The 19,034-nt window shown below is 33.5% G+C and overlaps 8 protein-coding genes and 1 non-coding gene across 9 annotated transcripts; 5 read left to right on the forward strand and 4 right to left on the reverse strand.

Annotated features, from left to right (window-relative positions):
* Positions 1-127: 127 nt before the first annotated feature.
* MID1 (Mid1p) lies at positions 128-1,783 on the reverse strand (the record flags this gene model as incomplete). Its single annotated transcript, XM_041549514.1, has 1 exon — positions 128-1,783. One exon carries the CDS (start codon positions 1,781-1,783, stop codon positions 128-130), a length of 1,656 nt encoding a protein of 551 aa, XP_041405448.1.
* Positions 1,784-2,213: 430 nt separating this feature from the next.
* On the forward strand, positions 2,214-3,227 carry RFC3 (replication factor C subunit 3; the record flags this gene model as incomplete). Its single annotated transcript, XM_041549515.1, has 1 exon — positions 2,214-3,227. The coding sequence occupies one exon, from the start codon at positions 2,214-2,216 to the stop codon at positions 3,225-3,227; it is 1,014 nt and encodes a 337-aa protein (XP_041405449.1).
* A 958-nt stretch (positions 3,228-4,185) lies between these two features.
* On the forward strand, positions 4,186-4,983 carry PCL1 (Pcl1p; the record flags this gene model as incomplete). The annotated part of the gene is made up of 1 exon (XM_041549516.1): positions 4,186-4,983. The coding sequence occupies one exon, from the start codon at positions 4,186-4,188 to the stop codon at positions 4,981-4,983; it is 798 nt and encodes a 265-aa protein (XP_041405450.1).
* A 1,365-nt stretch (positions 4,984-6,348) lies between these two features.
* Positions 6,349-7,419, forward strand: CAF40 (CCR4-NOT core subunit CAF40; the record flags this gene model as incomplete). Its single annotated transcript, XM_041549517.1, has 1 exon — positions 6,349-7,419. One exon carries the CDS (start codon positions 6,349-6,351, stop codon positions 7,417-7,419), a length of 1,071 nt encoding a protein of 356 aa, XP_041405451.1.
* Positions 7,420-8,397: 978 nt separating this feature from the next.
* SEC21 (coatomer subunit gamma) lies at positions 8,398-11,217 on the forward strand (the record flags this gene model as incomplete). Its single annotated transcript, XM_041549518.1, has 1 exon — positions 8,398-11,217. The coding sequence occupies one exon, from the start codon at positions 8,398-8,400 to the stop codon at positions 11,215-11,217; it is 2,820 nt and encodes a 939-aa protein (XP_041405452.1).
* A 352-nt stretch (positions 11,218-11,569) lies between these two features.
* Positions 11,570-12,448, forward strand: CUS2 (U2 snRNP complex subunit CUS2; the record flags this gene model as incomplete). The annotated part of the gene is made up of 1 exon (XM_041549519.1): positions 11,570-12,448. One exon carries the CDS (start codon positions 11,570-11,572, stop codon positions 12,446-12,448), a length of 879 nt encoding a protein of 292 aa, XP_041405453.1.
* A 986-nt stretch (positions 12,449-13,434) lies between these two features.
* On the reverse strand, positions 13,435-13,506 carry KABA2_03S01232. The gene has a single exon. It is a non-coding gene; the product is annotated as a tRNA-Gly (tRNA).
* A 1,352-nt stretch (positions 13,507-14,858) lies between these two features.
* On the reverse strand, positions 14,859-15,725 carry MRPL10 (mitochondrial 54S ribosomal protein uL15m; the record flags this gene model as incomplete). Its single annotated transcript, XM_041549520.1, has 1 exon — positions 14,859-15,725. One exon carries the CDS (start codon positions 15,723-15,725, stop codon positions 14,859-14,861), a length of 867 nt encoding a protein of 288 aa, XP_041405454.1.
* Positions 15,726-16,556: 831 nt separating this feature from the next.
* On the reverse strand, positions 16,557-18,050 carry WSC2 (Wsc2p; the record flags this gene model as incomplete). The annotated part of the gene is made up of 1 exon (XM_041549521.1): positions 16,557-18,050. The coding sequence occupies one exon, from the start codon at positions 18,048-18,050 to the stop codon at positions 16,557-16,559; it is 1,494 nt and encodes a 497-aa protein (XP_041405455.1).
* Between the last annotated feature and the right edge of the window lie 984 nt (positions 18,051-19,034).

A 19,034-nucleotide genomic window follows, 5' to 3' on the forward strand; every position in this document is an offset into this window, starting at 1 on the left:
CAAAATTAATACGTTGAATTGCTATCTATTCAGATTAAAATAACGATACATACACAAATATAAAGTATAATTCCAAAATGGTTTCCATTTACCACATCTAAAAGTGACACTGAAGCTGAAAACGTCTCTAGAAATTTACAGTCTCTGTATCATTACCCATTAAGTTACAAGAAACGAAATCCCGATTACCATTATAAAAATTGTAACTATTAAACAGCAAATCCGGTGTCGTATCAACGTCAGGACATGAAAACCCAAAGTCACTTGGACAATCTCTTACAATTGCATAACACATGTCAATACATGGTAAAATCTCAAAATAATTTCTTAATGGTTTGATATTATCATCAATGTATGAATTTCTGTTTTCGTTCTTATTTCTAAACATGTAGTACGAAGAGGTCCCCGTCGTACATCTTGGAATTGACACAGAACATATCCAATTCCTATATGATTCTGCACAATCATCGCATGTTCTTAAAGGTGAATATCTTGCATCAGATTCAGTATCACAAGGGATCAATTGTAAGGCTTTGCTGAAATTAGCATAAAGAGACCGTGATATATTCTCATAAGCCTCTGCAAGTAAAGTTTTATTCCCTAGATATAAACTAGAAGTTGGGACAGAATATGCAACATCACTACAGAAGCCTAACGAATGAATCAAGGAACATGTATTATCATCTTTTGTTTGGAATGAGACATGTTCAAATATAATCCCTCCCACGTCTGACAAATTTCCACTCTTGCCTATTTTTTTAGTTAAATATGCCACATAAGATGTTGAATGATTTAACCCTGTCACATAAAAATATTCATTGGTACTGTTTGCCCCATCTTTAACAATTTTCTGAACAAATAAGTCTTTTTTATCTAATTGAATATCACTTGAGGCAACATTACCATTTGAAGATACCAAATAATTCCCATTTTTTATGGCACAAACTGATCTATTAAATTGTCCATCTATGATTAAAGAATCATTATATGAATAAACATAAATATCATATATGGATGTATCATGAATAGTGAAATTGTAGGCCACATTAGATTCTGCACCGGTAATTAATAAAGCAGAGTTTTCATCTGTATCCAATATATCCAACCACGTTCTATAATCCCATTGATATACCAAATCATTTTCAGAAATAGAAAGGTGATATTCCCACCGAGTACCTGGATAATCATCAGTGCTTAAAGATTGACCTGTTGTCTTATTACGAGGCTCCACTGCCACGTATAAATATGAATAAAGAGATGTAATATTTGAAGAAGTATCAGTTTGAATGGGACTCACTGTAAGACTTTCCAGATAACCATATGAAAAAGATACTGAAATCCCACTTGATGGATCCTCAGTTATAGTGTCATTGAAAGCATATGTCACATATAATTCTACATCTTCCGGAAGATCTTGGACATTACATAGATTACCACTTAAGAAAATTAAAATTTCATATGTTGGTGAAAATCCATTTGAGGTACTACCTGTATTGACCGTGAAAACATATAAATCCTTCTGACCAGCAGTTAGATTTGATGCAATGGGTGTCCATTCGGCTATATTATCTGAATCAATTATGGAGTTTTGGATATGCATTTGACCTTCTTCATCATATATATGATTAGTTTCTCTTTTCACATAGTTTGGCATAATCAATGGATCGAAAATGTCTCTACCATCCATTAGGGAAGAACCATGTTTTATATGTTCATTGTATTCCCAAGTATAACTTAAACGTAGAAATGTAAAAACAACGAGCAATAGTTGCACCAAAAGCATTACCGCAAACTTGAATGGTGTTAGGGATAGTGTTAACTGAGTTTTATAAAACCAAATATGACCCAAAAGTAGTTCTTATCTAATCCTTAACGTTACTCATCATTCATTTAATCTATTTACAGATAAAATTTCGACGGCCCATCGATGTTAGGGCTAAGGAAAAGGGCTACTTGAAGCTATTTTGGCCTGAATCGCGTAATAATAAATTTCAAGTGAAAAAAACGATCGATTTTGAATGAAAATAGTAAGTTTCTGGGTACACATCCTAGCGTGCCATCACTAATCAGATACATTTGCATCTGGTGAGTAAATCAAAAGACAATAAAAAAAGAATATCTAGGATTTATATTTTACTAACTGTACCACATTTAGTACCACCAATTTATATATAGAAAATAAAATACTTGAAGAGAACAATAAAAAACCCAACATGAGCACACAGGAGGATAAGAAACGTGAAAATTTACCATGGGTTGAAAAATATAGACCTCAAACATTAGATGATGTGTATGGTCAAACATCGATTGTAACCACAGTTCGTAAATTTATCGAGGAGGGGAAATTGCCTCACTTATTATTTTATGGTCCTCCTGGTACAGGTAAGACTTCTACAATTGTTGCTCTAGCTAGAGAGTTATATGGGAAGAATTATTCCAATATGGTGTTAGAATTGAATGCTTCTGATGATAGAGGTATTGATGTGGTACGTAACCAAATCAAGGATTTTGCGTCCACCAGACAAATATTTTCTCGTGGATTCAAGTTAATTATTCTTGATGAAGCTGATGCAATGACAAATGCAGCTCAAAATGCTTTGAGAAGAATAATTGAAAAATATACCAAAAATACTAGATTCTGTATCCTTGCCAATTATGCTCATAAATTGACCCCTGCACTGTTAAGTAGATGCACAAGATTTAGATTCCAACCTTTACCAAGCGATGCCATTGAACGTCGTATTGCTAATGTCTTAGTTCATGAACATATCAAATTAAGTGATCAGGCTAGAGCCGCATTATTGAAACTATCAAAGGGTGATATGAGACGTGTATTGAATGTATTACAAGCAAGTAAAGCTACATTAGATAATCCAGATAAAGATGAGATAACGGATGAAACGATATATGAATGTTGTGGTGCACCAAGACCTGCTGATGTCACTGCAATTTTAAAATCTATTTTGGAGGACGATTGGAGTTCGGCATATTACACATTAAATACGATCCGTCAAACAAATGGTCTAGCATTAATCGATCTAATCGAAGGCATGATTGAGATACTGGAAGAATATGAATTACAAAATGAAACTACCAGGATTGAACTTCTTACAAAATTAGGAGATATAGAATATTCTATCTCAAAAGGTGGTAACGATCGTATACAATCTAGTGCAGTAATCGGCGCCATCAAGACCAGTTTTGAGAATGAAGTCCAGACCAACTAGTAGCATCCATCACTATTGTATAGAATATATAAATATATATATATCTATTTTCTCTAAAAATAGTAACTCATTTGGAATTAATGAAAAAAAAAAATGTAAAAGAAGATACCAACTAGTAAAAGCTATTCCTCACGAAATAATTAGAATTATGTGTATACATTGTATAGGAACATAGGGAGACAGATAGCGTCGATCATTATTCTGGAAAGTAAGTTCAAACAACAACAGTAATAATCATGAAGCATATTTAAAAAAAAACTGAATGTAATTCTGATCCACACGCCAAAAGATTCAATCCTTCGGATTATTATTTAGTGGGTATCACCATATGTAGTTGGTTGTTGCATTTCGCGTATCCTTCTTTTTGCTAAAAGAGCGTCGCGAATTGTCTGTCACCTTAACGCGAAAAGCTTGATGGGGTCCGGTACGCTGATTTCTGTTATGTCATATTCAGAAGTTGAAGAAGTTATTAAGCCAGTATTATTATGATTCTTTAAGAGAGAAAGAGGATATTAGATCATGATCAACTACTTACAAGGGCTAAAGGAGATCATAATGCAAAAAAAACATGGGAAAGTCCAGTGGCACGATTTTTGATTTTATTGTATTATTCTGTTCGGAGCTCTAATGACCATGACATTCCCATATGTGGAGTAATCACGAAAAAACTCCCAAATTTGATGCAATAAAGAAATCAATACAGGCAAAAGTTAAGAAGGATGATAATAATTCTTGCTACAATATTAGTTAAAACAATTCGGAGAATTTTGTTGCTGCACTTTAGCAATTATCGTGATTATATATATAGATGACAGAAAGTAAAACATTTTTATTCTAAGTATCGTTGTCGTTATACATTTTAACACTTCTTGTTTCCTTTCATTCCTTTTCAAATAGTAACTCATATGTACAACTAATATATAAAACAACCACACTCACCACATACACATATTTCAAAATGTCAAATGAAAAAAGAGCATTATACTCATTAATGAGAAGTGATGTCACTGAACAAATGATAATATTTCTTAGTGACTGCACGTCACAAGTGATCAAGACTGTCACTGAAGTGAAATACCCAAGTCCGCCAAATTCTCCAATGGGATCCAAACGTCACACTGAATTACCAAGCTTATTTCAATTCATCAAAAATTTGGTACAACATACCAATGTATACACATCGACTTTATTAACTACTGCGGTATATTTGGGTCGGTTAAGAGCTGTACTACCAAAGGATGCTACAGGCGTTCCCTCTACTACACATAGAATGTTTCTATCGTGTCTAATATTAAGTGCGAAGAATCATAATGATTCATCGCCATTAAATAAACATTGGACTAAATATACTGAGGGCCTATTTACTTTAGAAGATGTCAATCTTATGGAGAGACAATTATTACAACTATTGAATTGGAATATGGTAGTGAAAGAAGACGAATTGATTGAATCCCTAGAGTCCTTAATCACTCCATTGATTGTTAAACAACCAGTTCAACAACCACGTTTGAGGTTCACTCCACCTACACCAACAGAAAAAACAAATGTATCTAATATATACAAACTACCAAGAAATGAGTCGTATTCATCACAGATCAGTTCTTCTAGCACATTGATAGGCAGCCAGACCGACCTAAGAAGACTCAAACAACAGCAGCAGCAGCAGCAGCAGCAGCAGCAGCAACAACAACATAGGCCCGTCCAAGAAGGATCTGGTTGGAGCCTCGAGCAAGTAATGAGCAGGTACGGCTTCTAGAAACAGACAATTCAATACATATACACCTTATATACATTCAATTAACCCACCCTAATTAATAATACATTTAAATATCTAATATGCAGATTGAAAAATAAAATAACGAGCTAATTGGTAGAAACCCTAACAAAAAAAACACGAACTTTTTGAGCGTTCAGCGCAGCGACAGACAGAAAGAAAAACTGGAAAACTGGCAAACTGGAAAAGTATATAAGGCGAGGAAATCTTTCCCAATTTTAAAAATTAAATATACTTCTTTCAGTTGTTAAACTTCTCATATAGAACACAACAACAATAAGCAAAACAATATGACCGAAGTTTCCGCTACTGTCATTCTTCTCTTTTTCGAGAGGATGATATACGTGCATGTTGTTGTTGTTGTTAGCGGTACACATCTCAATCAATACTTCGGTTGATGTATGGAGGTATAAACGAAATACCTTTTCTCTTTGAGGGAGAGTACCAATATATATATTCATATATCTCTAAGAGGTACCATGAGAACTGTATTTTATGTGATGATAAAAACGCTGTGCACCAGTCTGATAGGAGCCTAACTTTATTGTACTCAGGCTCCTCTGAAGCATTAAGTATACCCAAATTTCTGATCTTTACAGTTTTCTCATAGTTTTTTGTATTGTATTGTATTGTTTGTAGTCTTGTCCATATCTTATAATTTGCATTGTTTCTTACGTTTAGTTTACTATCGCTATTTGATTGAAACCGTTTCATCGCATTTTCACTCAATATGATAAGTCCATCAGATAATTCAAAACCTTGTGGAGTTACCCTGCCTCTTTACATGTATTATCACGAGACACGATGCGGTATTGTCTCTGAATCTTCTATTTATTTTTTCCATCTCGCACCAACAAAGGAAAGAACAGTGCAGAGGGACAAGGGTTGCCACTGCCAGTGGGAAAGAGAGAAACTTACAATAAAGCCCAATCACACATTCAGTTGTAGGGTGGGGGAAGCGAATGACTTTGACATATATTTATTCAGATACTCCAGGAATCATTAATAACTTTTGGTTATTTGGTAGAAACGAAAGAACACATAACAACATATATACGATTCAGAAAGGATATTTTTCATTATCGTTTTCCAATAGAAAACGCATTCCAGAATTGTTTTTTGTTTATTTAGTTAGAAAATAAGGTTTCCATAATCAACTAATTCCATTTCTCTCTGTTTTCTACATATTTAAATTGTCATTTATAGACTTTAGAAAGAAAGAATATAACTATAGTACGAATTAAATCAATAATTTTTTTTCTTTTTGTTTTTGCATAACAATCATTCATTACTTTGACATAAACACGCTCACACACACACATATATATATATAGGGTTTTCGATATGATGAATAATAGAGGAAATACAACCACCAGCACAGGAGTTGCAATTGCTAAACCAACAGCAACAGCAGTTTCCAATAATATACCTGGTATTCTACCTAACATGCATTTGGCACCACCTCCGGGCGTAGCAGCTCCTCTTCCATCTTCAACACCTCCACCGAATGGAACTCAAGCGAACTCACAATCAATTCATGCCTTGGAGGATCCTAATGTTTATCACTGGATTTGTCAACTTACTTATGGTCCTCAGAAGGAACAAGCATTGTTGGAACTGGGACGTAAACGGGAACAATTCGATGATTTAGCTATTGTTCTATGGTCTTCCTTCGGTGTAATGACCTCTTTATTGAATGAAATTGTATCTGTATATCCAATGTTGGAACCTACCAAATTATCAAATCAATTATCAAATCGTGTTTGTAACGCATTAGTATTATTACAATGTGTTGCATCCCATCCAGAGACAAAACATCTTTTCTTACAGGCTCATATTCCATTGTTTTTATTCCCCTTTCTGAATACCACGTCCAGACAAAGAACGTTTGAATATTTGAGATTAACATCTCTGGGTGTAGTAGGCGCATTAGTGAAAAATGACTCTCAGGATGTTATCAGTTTCTTATTAAGAACAGATATCGTTCCATTGTGTCTAAGGATTATGGAATCTTCCTCAGAATTATCAAAGACTGTTGCGATTTTCATCCTACAAAAGATTTTATTAGATGATATAGGTTTACAATATATTTGTGCCACGGTCGAAAGATTCTACGCTGTTACAAACGTATTAAAGGAAATGGTAGAACATTTAGTAGTGTCGGCACCACCAGGAAGACTTTTAAAACATATTATTAGATGTTATCTCAGACTTAGTGATGACCTGGAGGCACGTAGATTATTAAAAATGGTCTTACCGGCTAAATTAAGAGATAACACATTTACCGAAGTCCTTAGGGATGACCTGGGTTCCAAGAGATGTTTGGCTCAACTATTGCTTACTTTAAATGAAGATACTCAACAGCAACCTCAACAGCAGCAGCAGCAGCAGCAGCAACCTGTATTACAACAACAATAAGAATGAGTTTTTATTTTTTTATATTTGTGGTTACCTCATAATAAAGCAGTTCAACCTGGGATACATTATAAATGAATATCGCTGATTCTTTTTGTCTTAATAAATTACGAACACTCACACAAATTCATAAACACATCCACGCATCCACAGAGATATCTCATCGTGCTTCATTTTTTCTTTGTTATCGTCTTTTAATGACAATTGTGCTATACACTGTCCGCCTGTTTAACCGTTGTAACAAGTCTACTATGCTTACAGTCAATTACTATATATATACATATATATACAAATGAGAAGCAGCCGTTGTCTCGTCCCTGTCTGCTTCCTCACTTCCCTCCTTCCCATAATTATTTTCGCATTAGTCATTTTATTTACTCACCACCACAGTGAGGGCCTACCATCCAAAGACTCTTCACATTTATAATTAATCACATTACACATTTCAATTCTTTAACAATATAGAATCCAAGGTTAAATTTATAGTTGTATTATGTCAACAATCTTGAACTGAATTTCGAACTAAACATCACGTTGAACGAGTTCCTTACACGTAAATTTATTCACAACGAACCGCAGCGAAAGGAAGGGAAAAGCAAAAAATCCAAAGTTTAAACAAACGAACAGCAAGCAAATTGAAGAACAAGCAGGCAGGGAATGAATGTATTAGGAACTGCAAATCTCGATAATATATATATCTACTTATATACAGTAATTATCAATTGGAAAGAGACGATTAACGCTTAATAAATCAATTATTTATTTTTTTGTTCCAAGATAATAGCTCGTTTTAAATAAAGAATCAAGGAACTAGTAGATCTATTTTTATTCTACCGATTATTATTTGTTGATAAGTGATCTCGATCTGAACCATCTTACGATTAAAGAAAACCAAAAAGGTCTGTTTGTAATCTCAATAATTATCACATTTTTGGAATATTAAACTTACAGAAGACAATAAAAAAGATCAAATAAAGAAATATGTCCACCAAAACCTACAAGAAGTTCGAGAATGCAGGTTCAGGGGATCTTCCTGATAAGATGACCGTCTACCAGGATTGTATGAACACATTCAACGAATCCCCAGTCAACCCAAAGAGATGTCGTATCCTGATCTCCAGATTATTAAGACTATTGTCTAACGGTGTTGCATTCCCAGAGAATGAAGCTACAGCTCTGTTTTTCTCTATTTCAAAATTGTTTCAACATCAAAATGATGCCTTAAGACAAGTTGTTTATCTTGCAATCAAAGAATTGAGTGAAATGTCAGAAGATGTTCTTATGGCTACTTCCTCCATTATGAAGGATGTTCAAAATGGTTCTGATTTGGTTAAACCAAATGCTATTAGAGCTCTGACCTATGTCCTTGATGAATCAACCGCGTTCTCTGCTGAAAGACTTTTGAAGAGTGCAGTGGTAAGTAAACATCCAGCCATCTCTTCTGCAGCTCTATGTACTTCCTATAATTTATTACCAATTTCCGAAGTCACAATTAAGAGATTTGCCAACGAAGCCCAAGAAGGTATTAGCGATTTAAAACAATTCCCAAATATCCCATACGATGAACACAGTCTCTTAGTTGGTGAATTTTATCCAAATTCTAGCTATATGGCACAATATCATGCTATTGGTCTAATCTATCAATTGAAGAAAAACGATAAGATGGCTATCTTGAAACTAGCTTCTCAACTAGCTGATAGTAACACTCTGAAGAATCAACTTGCAAAAGTTCAAGTGGTAAAACTAATTAATGATTTAATTAATAGAGATCCACAATTATTCAACGAATTCCAAGAAGTGTTATTCTCTTGGTTGACTAACAAATTCGAAGCCGTTCAAATTGAAGTTGCTAAGGTTATCTCTTCCTTTGCTTTACGTAACCAACGTCTAGTTGCACCAGATAGTTTTGCATATGTTATTGCAACTTTGCAAGGTTTGTTAGCCGTTCCAAGGGTCTCTACTAGATTCGCTGTTTTAAGAATACTTAACAAAATTGCCATGGTTGCTCCGGAAAAGATTGCGTCATGTAACCCTGAATTGGAAACATTAATCAATGATCCAAATAGAAATATATCTACCTATGCTATTACCATTCTTCTGAAGACTGGTAATGCCAGCAACATTGCTTCCTTGATTTCTAGAATTTCTCGTTTCTTCCATGACGTTTCTGATGACTTCAAGATTATTATTATTGATGCAGTTCGTACTCTTTCTTTAAGTTTTCCTCAAGAATGGAAGAGCATTGTCAAATTCTTGATGGATGTCTTGAAGAACAGTGAAGGTGGTTTGAAATTCAAAAGCACCGTGGTCGAAGCTATCGTTGACATTGTTTCTTTCATTCCAGAATCTAAGGAACTAATTTTAGAGAACTTATGTGATTTCATTGAAGATTGTGAATTTAATGAAATTTTAGTGAGAATTTTACATTTGTTGGGTAAGGAAGGTCCATACACCTCTAAACCATCTCTCTATGTTAGACATATTTACAACAGAGTTGTACTAGAGAATTCAATTATCAGATCTGCTGCAGTTGTTGCTCTGGCTAAGTTTGCTTTGACAAAGAATGACCCAACATTAAAGGAATCTATAGTAAGTTTACTAGTTAGAATTGCTAACGATCAAGATGATGAAGTCAGAGACAGAGCTACCATTGCTCTAAGATTGATCAAGTCTGCAGATGATGATAACACTACTGTTGCTACTGAATTGATTGAACCAAAATACTTCTATGATTTACCATCACTAGAATCTAAACTAAGCAGCTATCTAACTACCAACAATGATTCCTTCAAAACTCCATTTGATTCTTCTAATATCCGTAGATTTACTGAAGACGAAGTAAAGGCCATTGAATTAAAGAGAAAGCAAGAGCAATCATTGAGTACGTCTCCTGAATCACCTCTTGAATCTGGTACCAAAAAATCTAAATCGAACAACAATACAGACAATAATGCATTTCCAGGTTCCAGTGTCGGTGAAGATGAACAAGAACTACTAAATACTAAATATAACGAGGAGTTGTTAGCAATTGACCAATTTAAAGATTATGGTAAATTAATTAATAGTTCAAAGTCTGTTTCTCTAACCGAGACTGAGGCTGAATTTATTGTAAACGGTGTTAAACATATCTTCCAAGATAACATCGTCTTACAATTTAATATCGCTAATACCTTACCTAATATTGCTCTAACAAATGTTTCTGTCAGTTGTACACAGGAAGATCCAGAAACTTCTCAATTAGAGGAATTGTTTAGTATCGCTATAGATAGACTATTACCAACAGAAGAAGGGGCATGCTATGTTGCTTTCCAAAAGACTGATGAATTGGTTGTGGAAGGTTTCTTGAACAGCTTAGTCTTCACAACTGTTGATATCAATCCAGACACAAATGAGCCTTACGAAGGTGAAGAGGGATTCCAGGATGAATATGAAATCGATTCTCTATACATTAACGCTGGTGACTATGTGACCGGTTCATTTATTGGTAACTTTGATAAAGCATTCGAAGAGTTACCTGCTGAAGAAATTGCAGTTTTCAATATTCAAGAGAATTTATCCTTACAAGAAGTTATTGATAAGATCATTACAAATTCTAACTGTCTACCGCTAAATAATACACAATTTGCTCCAAGCGATTCTAATTCACATGTTTTGAAATTGTTTGGTAAGAGTGTCCTTAGCGGATCAAAGGTTGCATTACTAATTAAAATGATTCACAGTTCGAAGGGTATCGCTCTAAAAGTTCAAGGTAAAGGTGAAAATGCTACCTTGTGTTCTGATCTTGTCAATGGTTTGATGTAGATTTGTTCAACTAAGTTTGCCATAATACTCCTTTGACAATTTTATATATTAGACAATAAGATACACCTAGTGAATTCTGCAAGAAGTTATCGTATATATATTTACGTAATTTTATTAATATGAAAAAATGAGAAAAGCAGTTTAGATATCAAAGAAGTATTTGTATAGATGATGTTAATGCGTACCTTGGTGTCTTCATTTTTGTTATCGATGAAAGTGTTCATCACATTAACAACACTTAGCGAAATTTTCAACGATATAGAAATACAATTTGATAATTCATCGAAGATATCATCTCTAAGGCGATGATCTCGATTTGAGCATTACAAGTTCATTATACCATAGGAAAATGATGGACACTGTAAATGATGAATTGGAATTACAAGAGACATTAAAAGAGAACAAGAAAAAGGAGATTCATAAAAGAAAATTGGAAATTGAAGAACAGAAACAACATCAGATAGAAGAGCGGAAGGCGAATAATACATCTGTTTATATATCAAACATAGATGTATCTGGTTTAGGCACAGATGATAAAGTATTTGAAGTACAAGAACAATTAATCAAAGAGTTTTCAAAGTTTGGAATTATTCGAAAAAATACAGATGGACTTAGGAAATGCAACATGTATAGAGATGAAAATGGGAAATTTAAGGGAGATGCATTGATTGTTTATGCTAAGCCTGAATCAGTACCGTTTGCAATAGAAATAATGGATGGTTTTGAATTTAAAGGAAAAACATTACGTGTTCAAAAAGCAGTATTTGAACCGTTGGAACAATCCATTTCTGGCTGTATTGATGCCAAAATTTGTCATTTAACAAAGAAATTGAAAACAAATAGACAGAATAGTCTATCATCTGATGAAAAGATTGGAGATAAAACTGTTGTTCTCGATAATATTATCGACATATATGCTGATTTTGATGTCGATGAACTTGATGATATAAAGGAAGATATTAAAGAAGGTTGTCAACAGTTTGGTGAAATAATTTCTTATTACCTTGATCAGGATAAGGGTAAAGCTACCCTAACGTTTACTTTAGAAAATTCTGCTCAAGAATGTCAAAAATATATGGATGGTAGATTTTTCGATGGAAGGGAGGTACTTGCTTTTATAGGTTCTAAAGAAAATATTGAACCAAAAAGTGAGGAGGGGTCGGATATTTCAGAGATAAAATATGAGGATATTGAGGATAATGGCGCTATATTTATTCAAAATTATTCTTAAATGTCGATTTTGAACACCAAGTTGTGATAATAAATTAAAAAAAGCGTAACGCAAACTATTTATCATAATACAATTATCAATTGGAAATAAAAATATTATTGAATGATATAGATTGTAAATATTAATATATGATCTAAGAGGTGACACATAATTATTATATCTTATATGACGCTATATAAACCTGACGAGGTGCAGTCGATGTACTTAGTTTATTGTTTGAATATGAAAACTACGAGCTCATTCGTCGCTATGTTGCCAAATGTATTATTTATTTATTTTTAATTGAGGACATCAGTATAGCCTCCAATTTTAATCAAGGTGTCATATGCCCTCAGACTATGAGTATATAAAGTACCCCAGATAATTAATTGTCGTGGAACCTATTCCTCAAATGTATACCTTATGAAGAGGATATAGAAGTTATTTGTTTAGACAAAAATATAATATGTTTTTCAAGAAGTACCCCTGTTTGTAGAATAATAAATCCGTAGGTTGAAAAATGTTAACTCTCCCCAATCAGTATTGTTCAGTATACCTTATTCTAAAAGAATCAGGAGCCAGAGTCGTTCAATGGGAGTTCCATAGTATCAATCAAATTATCAGTAATTATGTGTGATAGATACTGTCACAAGGGAAGATGATAGGATCAGAATGATTATCATCTCATAAAAAAATAAGAGATGCGAGAGACGCAAGAAGAGAGAACAACTCCCATTGAATACCTATAAGAGGAGTTGCCTTATTAACTTAGATTGCAGACAAAAAAAATGCGACATTAGAATAACGAAGCACATAATCGATATACTATAATCAACTATCAACATCTATTACATATAAATTACTCTAACTGACATTAGAATATCGTGATATGAGATTCATATATAGTAAGTAGCCTTCCATTGAAGATTACCGACACCTGGAGAACATTAACATTAGGAGATGTATAGAACACATATGCCACATTACACAATAATGTAAAAAATAAATGAGCGGTACGAGAATCGAACCCGTGTCCCCACCTTGGAAGGGTGGGATGATAACCACTACACTAACCGCCCAGAAAACATAATGCATATATAATCTGAGCAATAAATAGTACATCACTTATCCGGGTAATAATAATATTAATTTATCGAGCTTACAACTGTATTATTTTGAAACTAGTCAGTGTCTGGAATATATTATTATCAGAAATTAAGGGTAATATGCACAACACTTAATTTCAATAAGTAAAGAAATACCTTTTGACATAAATTATGTGGGATCAATATATCTCGAATGTGTTATGAAGCGCGTTATAGTATGAAACAAATATTACGTAATGATTAGGTAATAGGAGAAACCGATTGTCGAGAAAAATAAATAATATATAAAGACAGAGAATTCTGAACTTACATTCTGAGTTAGATTCTATTCGTTCTATAAATTATATATAATAAACAATCACTTACAGATATAAGAGAAATATAACAATTATATTTTGTTTACCTAACATTAAAACTTAAGCTACACCATTCACCTCTATACCTAACACCTTTAATAATGAACGAATATAAGTCTAACCACAGTATGTCTGCTTCAGCTCACCTTTAAGCACAGTTATTGGGAAGAGTCAAAAATAGATAAGAGTCAACAATTGACAGAAATTATGTGGAAACAAGATATCTCAAATGTTTTATGAAGCGTGTTAAAATATGAAACAAAACATAATTCGAACCTCAATTGAGATTAGAATAAAAAATATGTAAAGATAAAGAATTCTGAACTTACATTCTAAGTTAGATTCTTTTCGTTCTATAAATTATATACAATATAAAAAATCACTTACAAATATAAAAGAAAAGTATAACATATACACTTTGCTTTCTTAACACATGTTATCAAGCTAATACCTATATCTCTCTACCTGCCACTATATAATATGAACGAATCAAGATCTAACCACACCTATATCTGCTTCAGCTCAATATTAAGAGCTTCTTTTTATATCAATGAGTGAATGTGAATAAAGGAATTATATTACCCTTAATTTCTAATGGCATTACCCTTAATTTCTGACTGTTTGATTATTAGATTGAAATTGATTCAACAAAGCTTTCATATCGTAGCCTCACTACTTTCTCCTCGAAATGTGGGGAAAATATATCATTACACAGTCTCAATTTGACAAATTGAAATCTACTTACATCCAAGTTTAAGGAATTAAGTTATCAGAGTTATTCCAATACGTCTCTGTATTTGTTTCGTCTTTTTACATGATGTAGATGAATAAATTAAATCAATGATTAGTTACATATATAGATATATACAAGTAATGAGACAGACTTTTCTTTTACTGCCTGTAACTTTTTTTCCTCCTAAAAACCCCTTCACTTCGATGTTCCATGAAACAAGAACTTAATTTGGTGTCCTATTGGGAGCCTGTTTGTTGTTCGAACTGATCAAACGTAAGAATATCTGATTTGGTTTCATAAACAACATTTGTTGTGGATGGATCCAACTTGTCCAATTGTTTCTCAAGTTCACTTTTCTTAACACGATTCTTGGAGATATTTTTAATACCGCTACTCTTGGCTTCTTGTAGTTTTTGATAGAAAGGATCATTCTCAACAACTAGATATCCTCTCTTTTCTGGATCACTATAAAATCTGATATCTCTTCTTTTTATAGGTCTTGGTGGTAATGGTAATCTACCTCTCTTTTCCAAGAAATATCCGGGATTAAGGTGAGCCTTCAGACTTAAATCAGTGAAATATTTTGCCACAAATGAACCGCCAGCCTTTTCAATAGCTCTAATAGCTTTTTCTGATGCAGCACTTGCTTCAATTTTTAATGGTACTTCCATATCAAACTGACCTTTGGCCAATATTTTTACCCCATTTTTGATAGACCCTGTAATCACTCCAGCATCCTTCATTTTCCTCATTGTCAATACCTCGCCTTCATCTAGATTCAATCTTCCCTTCCTGTGGAACCATATAATTCTCTCAAGATTAATTGGAATTAGAGGTCTAGCATGGACATTCTTGAATCCTAATTTGGGGAAGAGCTTGTATATTGGTGTTTGACCACCTTCGAACCATGGTTTCACGGAGCTTCTAGCTTTCTGACCTTTCTGACCACGCCCAGATGTCTTACCTTTATTACTGGATGGACCACGACCGAGTCTTTTGAATGTCTTTGTGGAACCAGAAGACGGTTGCAAAGTCCCTAAGATAGAAATATGTTTTGTAAATTTTGGAAAGTGCGGTTTCAGTCCAATTTTGGAAAGAAGCATTTCTAACTAAACTATAAAGGTGTGTGTTGGAATGTTTACTTTGGATTCGTTATCTAACCTGATTTTAATTAAATATTCTTTAGTTTCTTTCGTACAGACTCTTCTTATCTCCCTTTAGGTTCTTCAATTTTCAAAATCTCTATTAAAGTGAACCATCATTGAAGCGAATTAAAGAAAGAACGCTCCGAGGATAAATAACGTTTGTTCCGTGTAAAATGATAAACTTTACCAAGAGTTTTAATATCGGTACACTCAGGGTAACCTCAACAAATAAGCGAAAAGTTTATATAAGAGACTAATATAAGCTAACGGTATATCTTCCCATTATTTTATTTTTAGTTATTTATTTATCTACTTATATTTAGACCTATGCCTCAATTAATTTTGAGACAATTGATCCCTATTATTTCCTTGGATCTTGCATGTAGGTATTGACAAATTAAGTCTATAATAATATTTATGATTATGTATATAAGATTGTATGAAAAATTAAAATATGTTTAAATGTTTTGGGTCACCAATTGGTATTATTAAACCTACAATTTAATGACAGTAATATGATGATAGAAATCCCATCTTGAAGAAGTTATGATTAGAAATTATGCTAAACCTTTAGCACAAGAAGAAGAAAGAGTTTGTAGATACTTTTGCCCCTTGTATGTGCAACTTAACGGTGACAAAAAATAAGAATGAATGGAATGTAGATATTAGTATTAGCTTGTTTCTATTATAAGAGATCTGTGATTGTGTTCTTTCAAAGAACCTCCTTTATAGATGACAAATAATGATTGTGATGCAATTTAATTCATAACAATGTACAGATGATTTTTTTCAACTATTTTCAGATATTTTCTCATTATATGAATGATCATCTGAAGATCTAGATAGATCGACATAACTATCATCTAAGTTGAAGTTATTGTTATTATTACTAATAAATTGTTCCAATTTATTGGTTTCATGTTTAACGAGGGGATTGTTGTTATCAGGATTAACAATTCTTAAAGGTGCTCTTTCTTCCATCATATCAGGAAGTGATGAGGTACTAAATCTTTGATTACCTGCATCAACGAACGGTATTGGTTCTTCAAACACTGTCGATGGATGCTTGATTTTTGGAGTTAAGTTTTGCATGGATGTTCTATTCATTGTAGAGTTAGAAGTAGAGTCTAATACGTCAGTACCATTTTTCAAAGGCATCGAGAAATTACTAAATGATGAATTAGTATTACTATGACTATTTGTATTTGTAGTATTATGTCTTGAGGGAATTCTCCAATTTGATGTTGATGAAGAAGGTGGTAAAATAATCGGCGTAGCATTTTCATCACCGAACGAATAAGGTTGATAATGTTTAGTTTCTTCCAAATCAGCGTCATTATCTTTTCTATTACGTTTATGAAAGAAAAAGAAATATATGGCTAGAATTAAGAACAAAGTACCGAAGACAACGCCAATGACAATACCGGCAATTGCACCACCACTCAGGCTTGAACCCTTGGAGTTGGAACTATTTTTACTGTTTAATGATTCGACTGTCGGAGCAACTGTTTGAACCAAAGATGTTGTTGTGACGTATATTGTAGCAGGGGTTTGATCAGACGCAGAGATCACTGATTGTGTAACGACCATTGTGGTATATTCTAGCGAGGTCATGACCGTAGTTGGAGACTTTGTAGATGACGAAGATGACGACTTCTTAGAAGACGAAGTGGATGAAGTTCCTGAGCTAGAGCTGCTGCTATCATCATCAGTGGATGTAGAGGACATGATTGAACTGGATGATTTGCTCTTGCTACTACTGCTGCTGCTGGTGCTAGAGCTACTGCTACTACTAGAGCTACTCTTTGAACTAGTACTAGAACTGGACATAGAGTGAGTCGATGAAGTAAATTCTGATGATGATGATGACAATGATGATGATGATGAGTCGGTGTCAGATGCAATTAAAGCAGCGTCGTCCCCATAGACATCCATTGCACTTGGTCCACCACATTTATCGTCTGGCCAACCATTACAATTTGTTGAACATTCACTGGTGTCGACTGTAGATAATTTCAATAGTTTTGACAACGACTTACCACAATAGCAATCGCCACCATCCGATAAAGCATAGAATTCATAACTTGAACATAGTCCCTGACAGTAAGAAGGTGATTGATAAGAGTATGACCCTTGGGATTCTAAAGATAGGGAATTCATATCTGATTGAGAATAGCATCCTTTAAAAGAGAATACTTCCTGTGCCATTGATAATCGGAGTGTTAGCAACAAAAGCAGCAATATATGTGAGAGTTTGTTCATTGTTGTTAATATGGGAAGCATGGTATTTAGAAATATAATAAAAAGGTATGTGTTGATGTTGATATTGGTGTTGATGTCAATTAAATTGAATTGAATTAAATTGAATTGAATTGAATTGAATTGAATTGAATTGAATTGAATTGAACAGAAAGCAAAAAAATGTAAAGAAACTAAAATGTTTAATAACGTTGGAAGAAGGAATAAAAGGAGATAAAACTTTGTTGAAGTTGAAGAAGATAAAAAAAGGCAGTAAGGTTGCTACTGATCCATTAAAAACAATTAATAAATTAAAATCTTATAGTGAATAATAATAGTACTAGTAATGATGGTCGTGTTATTGCAATTCAGTAGTAGTAATGCAATATTAAGGGTTGTTGATACTGTTTGTTATAATGGTATAATTAAAAAGTAGTTGATTTCCTCTTATTGTTTGTTTGTTTTTTGCTTTAAAATCCTGGTCACCCTATCAACAGAAGAAAATATAGGAAAATGTAATATAATTAAACAAGGAATCTATATTTGTTTTGTTTGATGTTTCCAGGTTGCTTATGAAGACAAACAATATTTACAACAAAGCAAAGCAAAACAAAGCAAAAATCTACAGATTGAGTTTTTACAACAAGACCGACTTATTCGTAGAACCAGCGAACGTTGTTACAAGCCGTAACTTCTAGGCTCTCTCTCTTTCTCTCTCTCTCTAGCTGAACAATTTCTGCAGCACAGGATGGGTAAGTGCTTATAGCTTCCATGCGCAGTCACCATTTGGTTTCATCAAGTTGCAGCTTGTCATAACGAAAGCCTGTCAATGTTCGTTCTTCAAAACCTTTAAAGTTTGTTGTTGTTGTTTCTTTGTTTTGGTTTTGGTTCTTGTTTGAAATTTGTCGCAACGTGACGTTATATTATGTTTCTACGATCATTTCACTGTAGAGGAGGGGGATGCGCGAAAAACAAGAGAGACAAAATGTTTAAAGTCCAAAAAGGCAAAAATTTTATTATTTTGCCCGA

Source organism: Maudiozyma barnettii (assembly GCF_903064755.1).
Source record: "Maudiozyma barnettii strain CLIB 1767 genome assembly, contig: KABA2_03, whole genome shotgun sequence".
NCBI classification, from domain to species: Eukaryota; Fungi; Ascomycota; class Saccharomycetes; order Saccharomycetales; family Saccharomycetaceae; genus Maudiozyma; species Maudiozyma barnettii.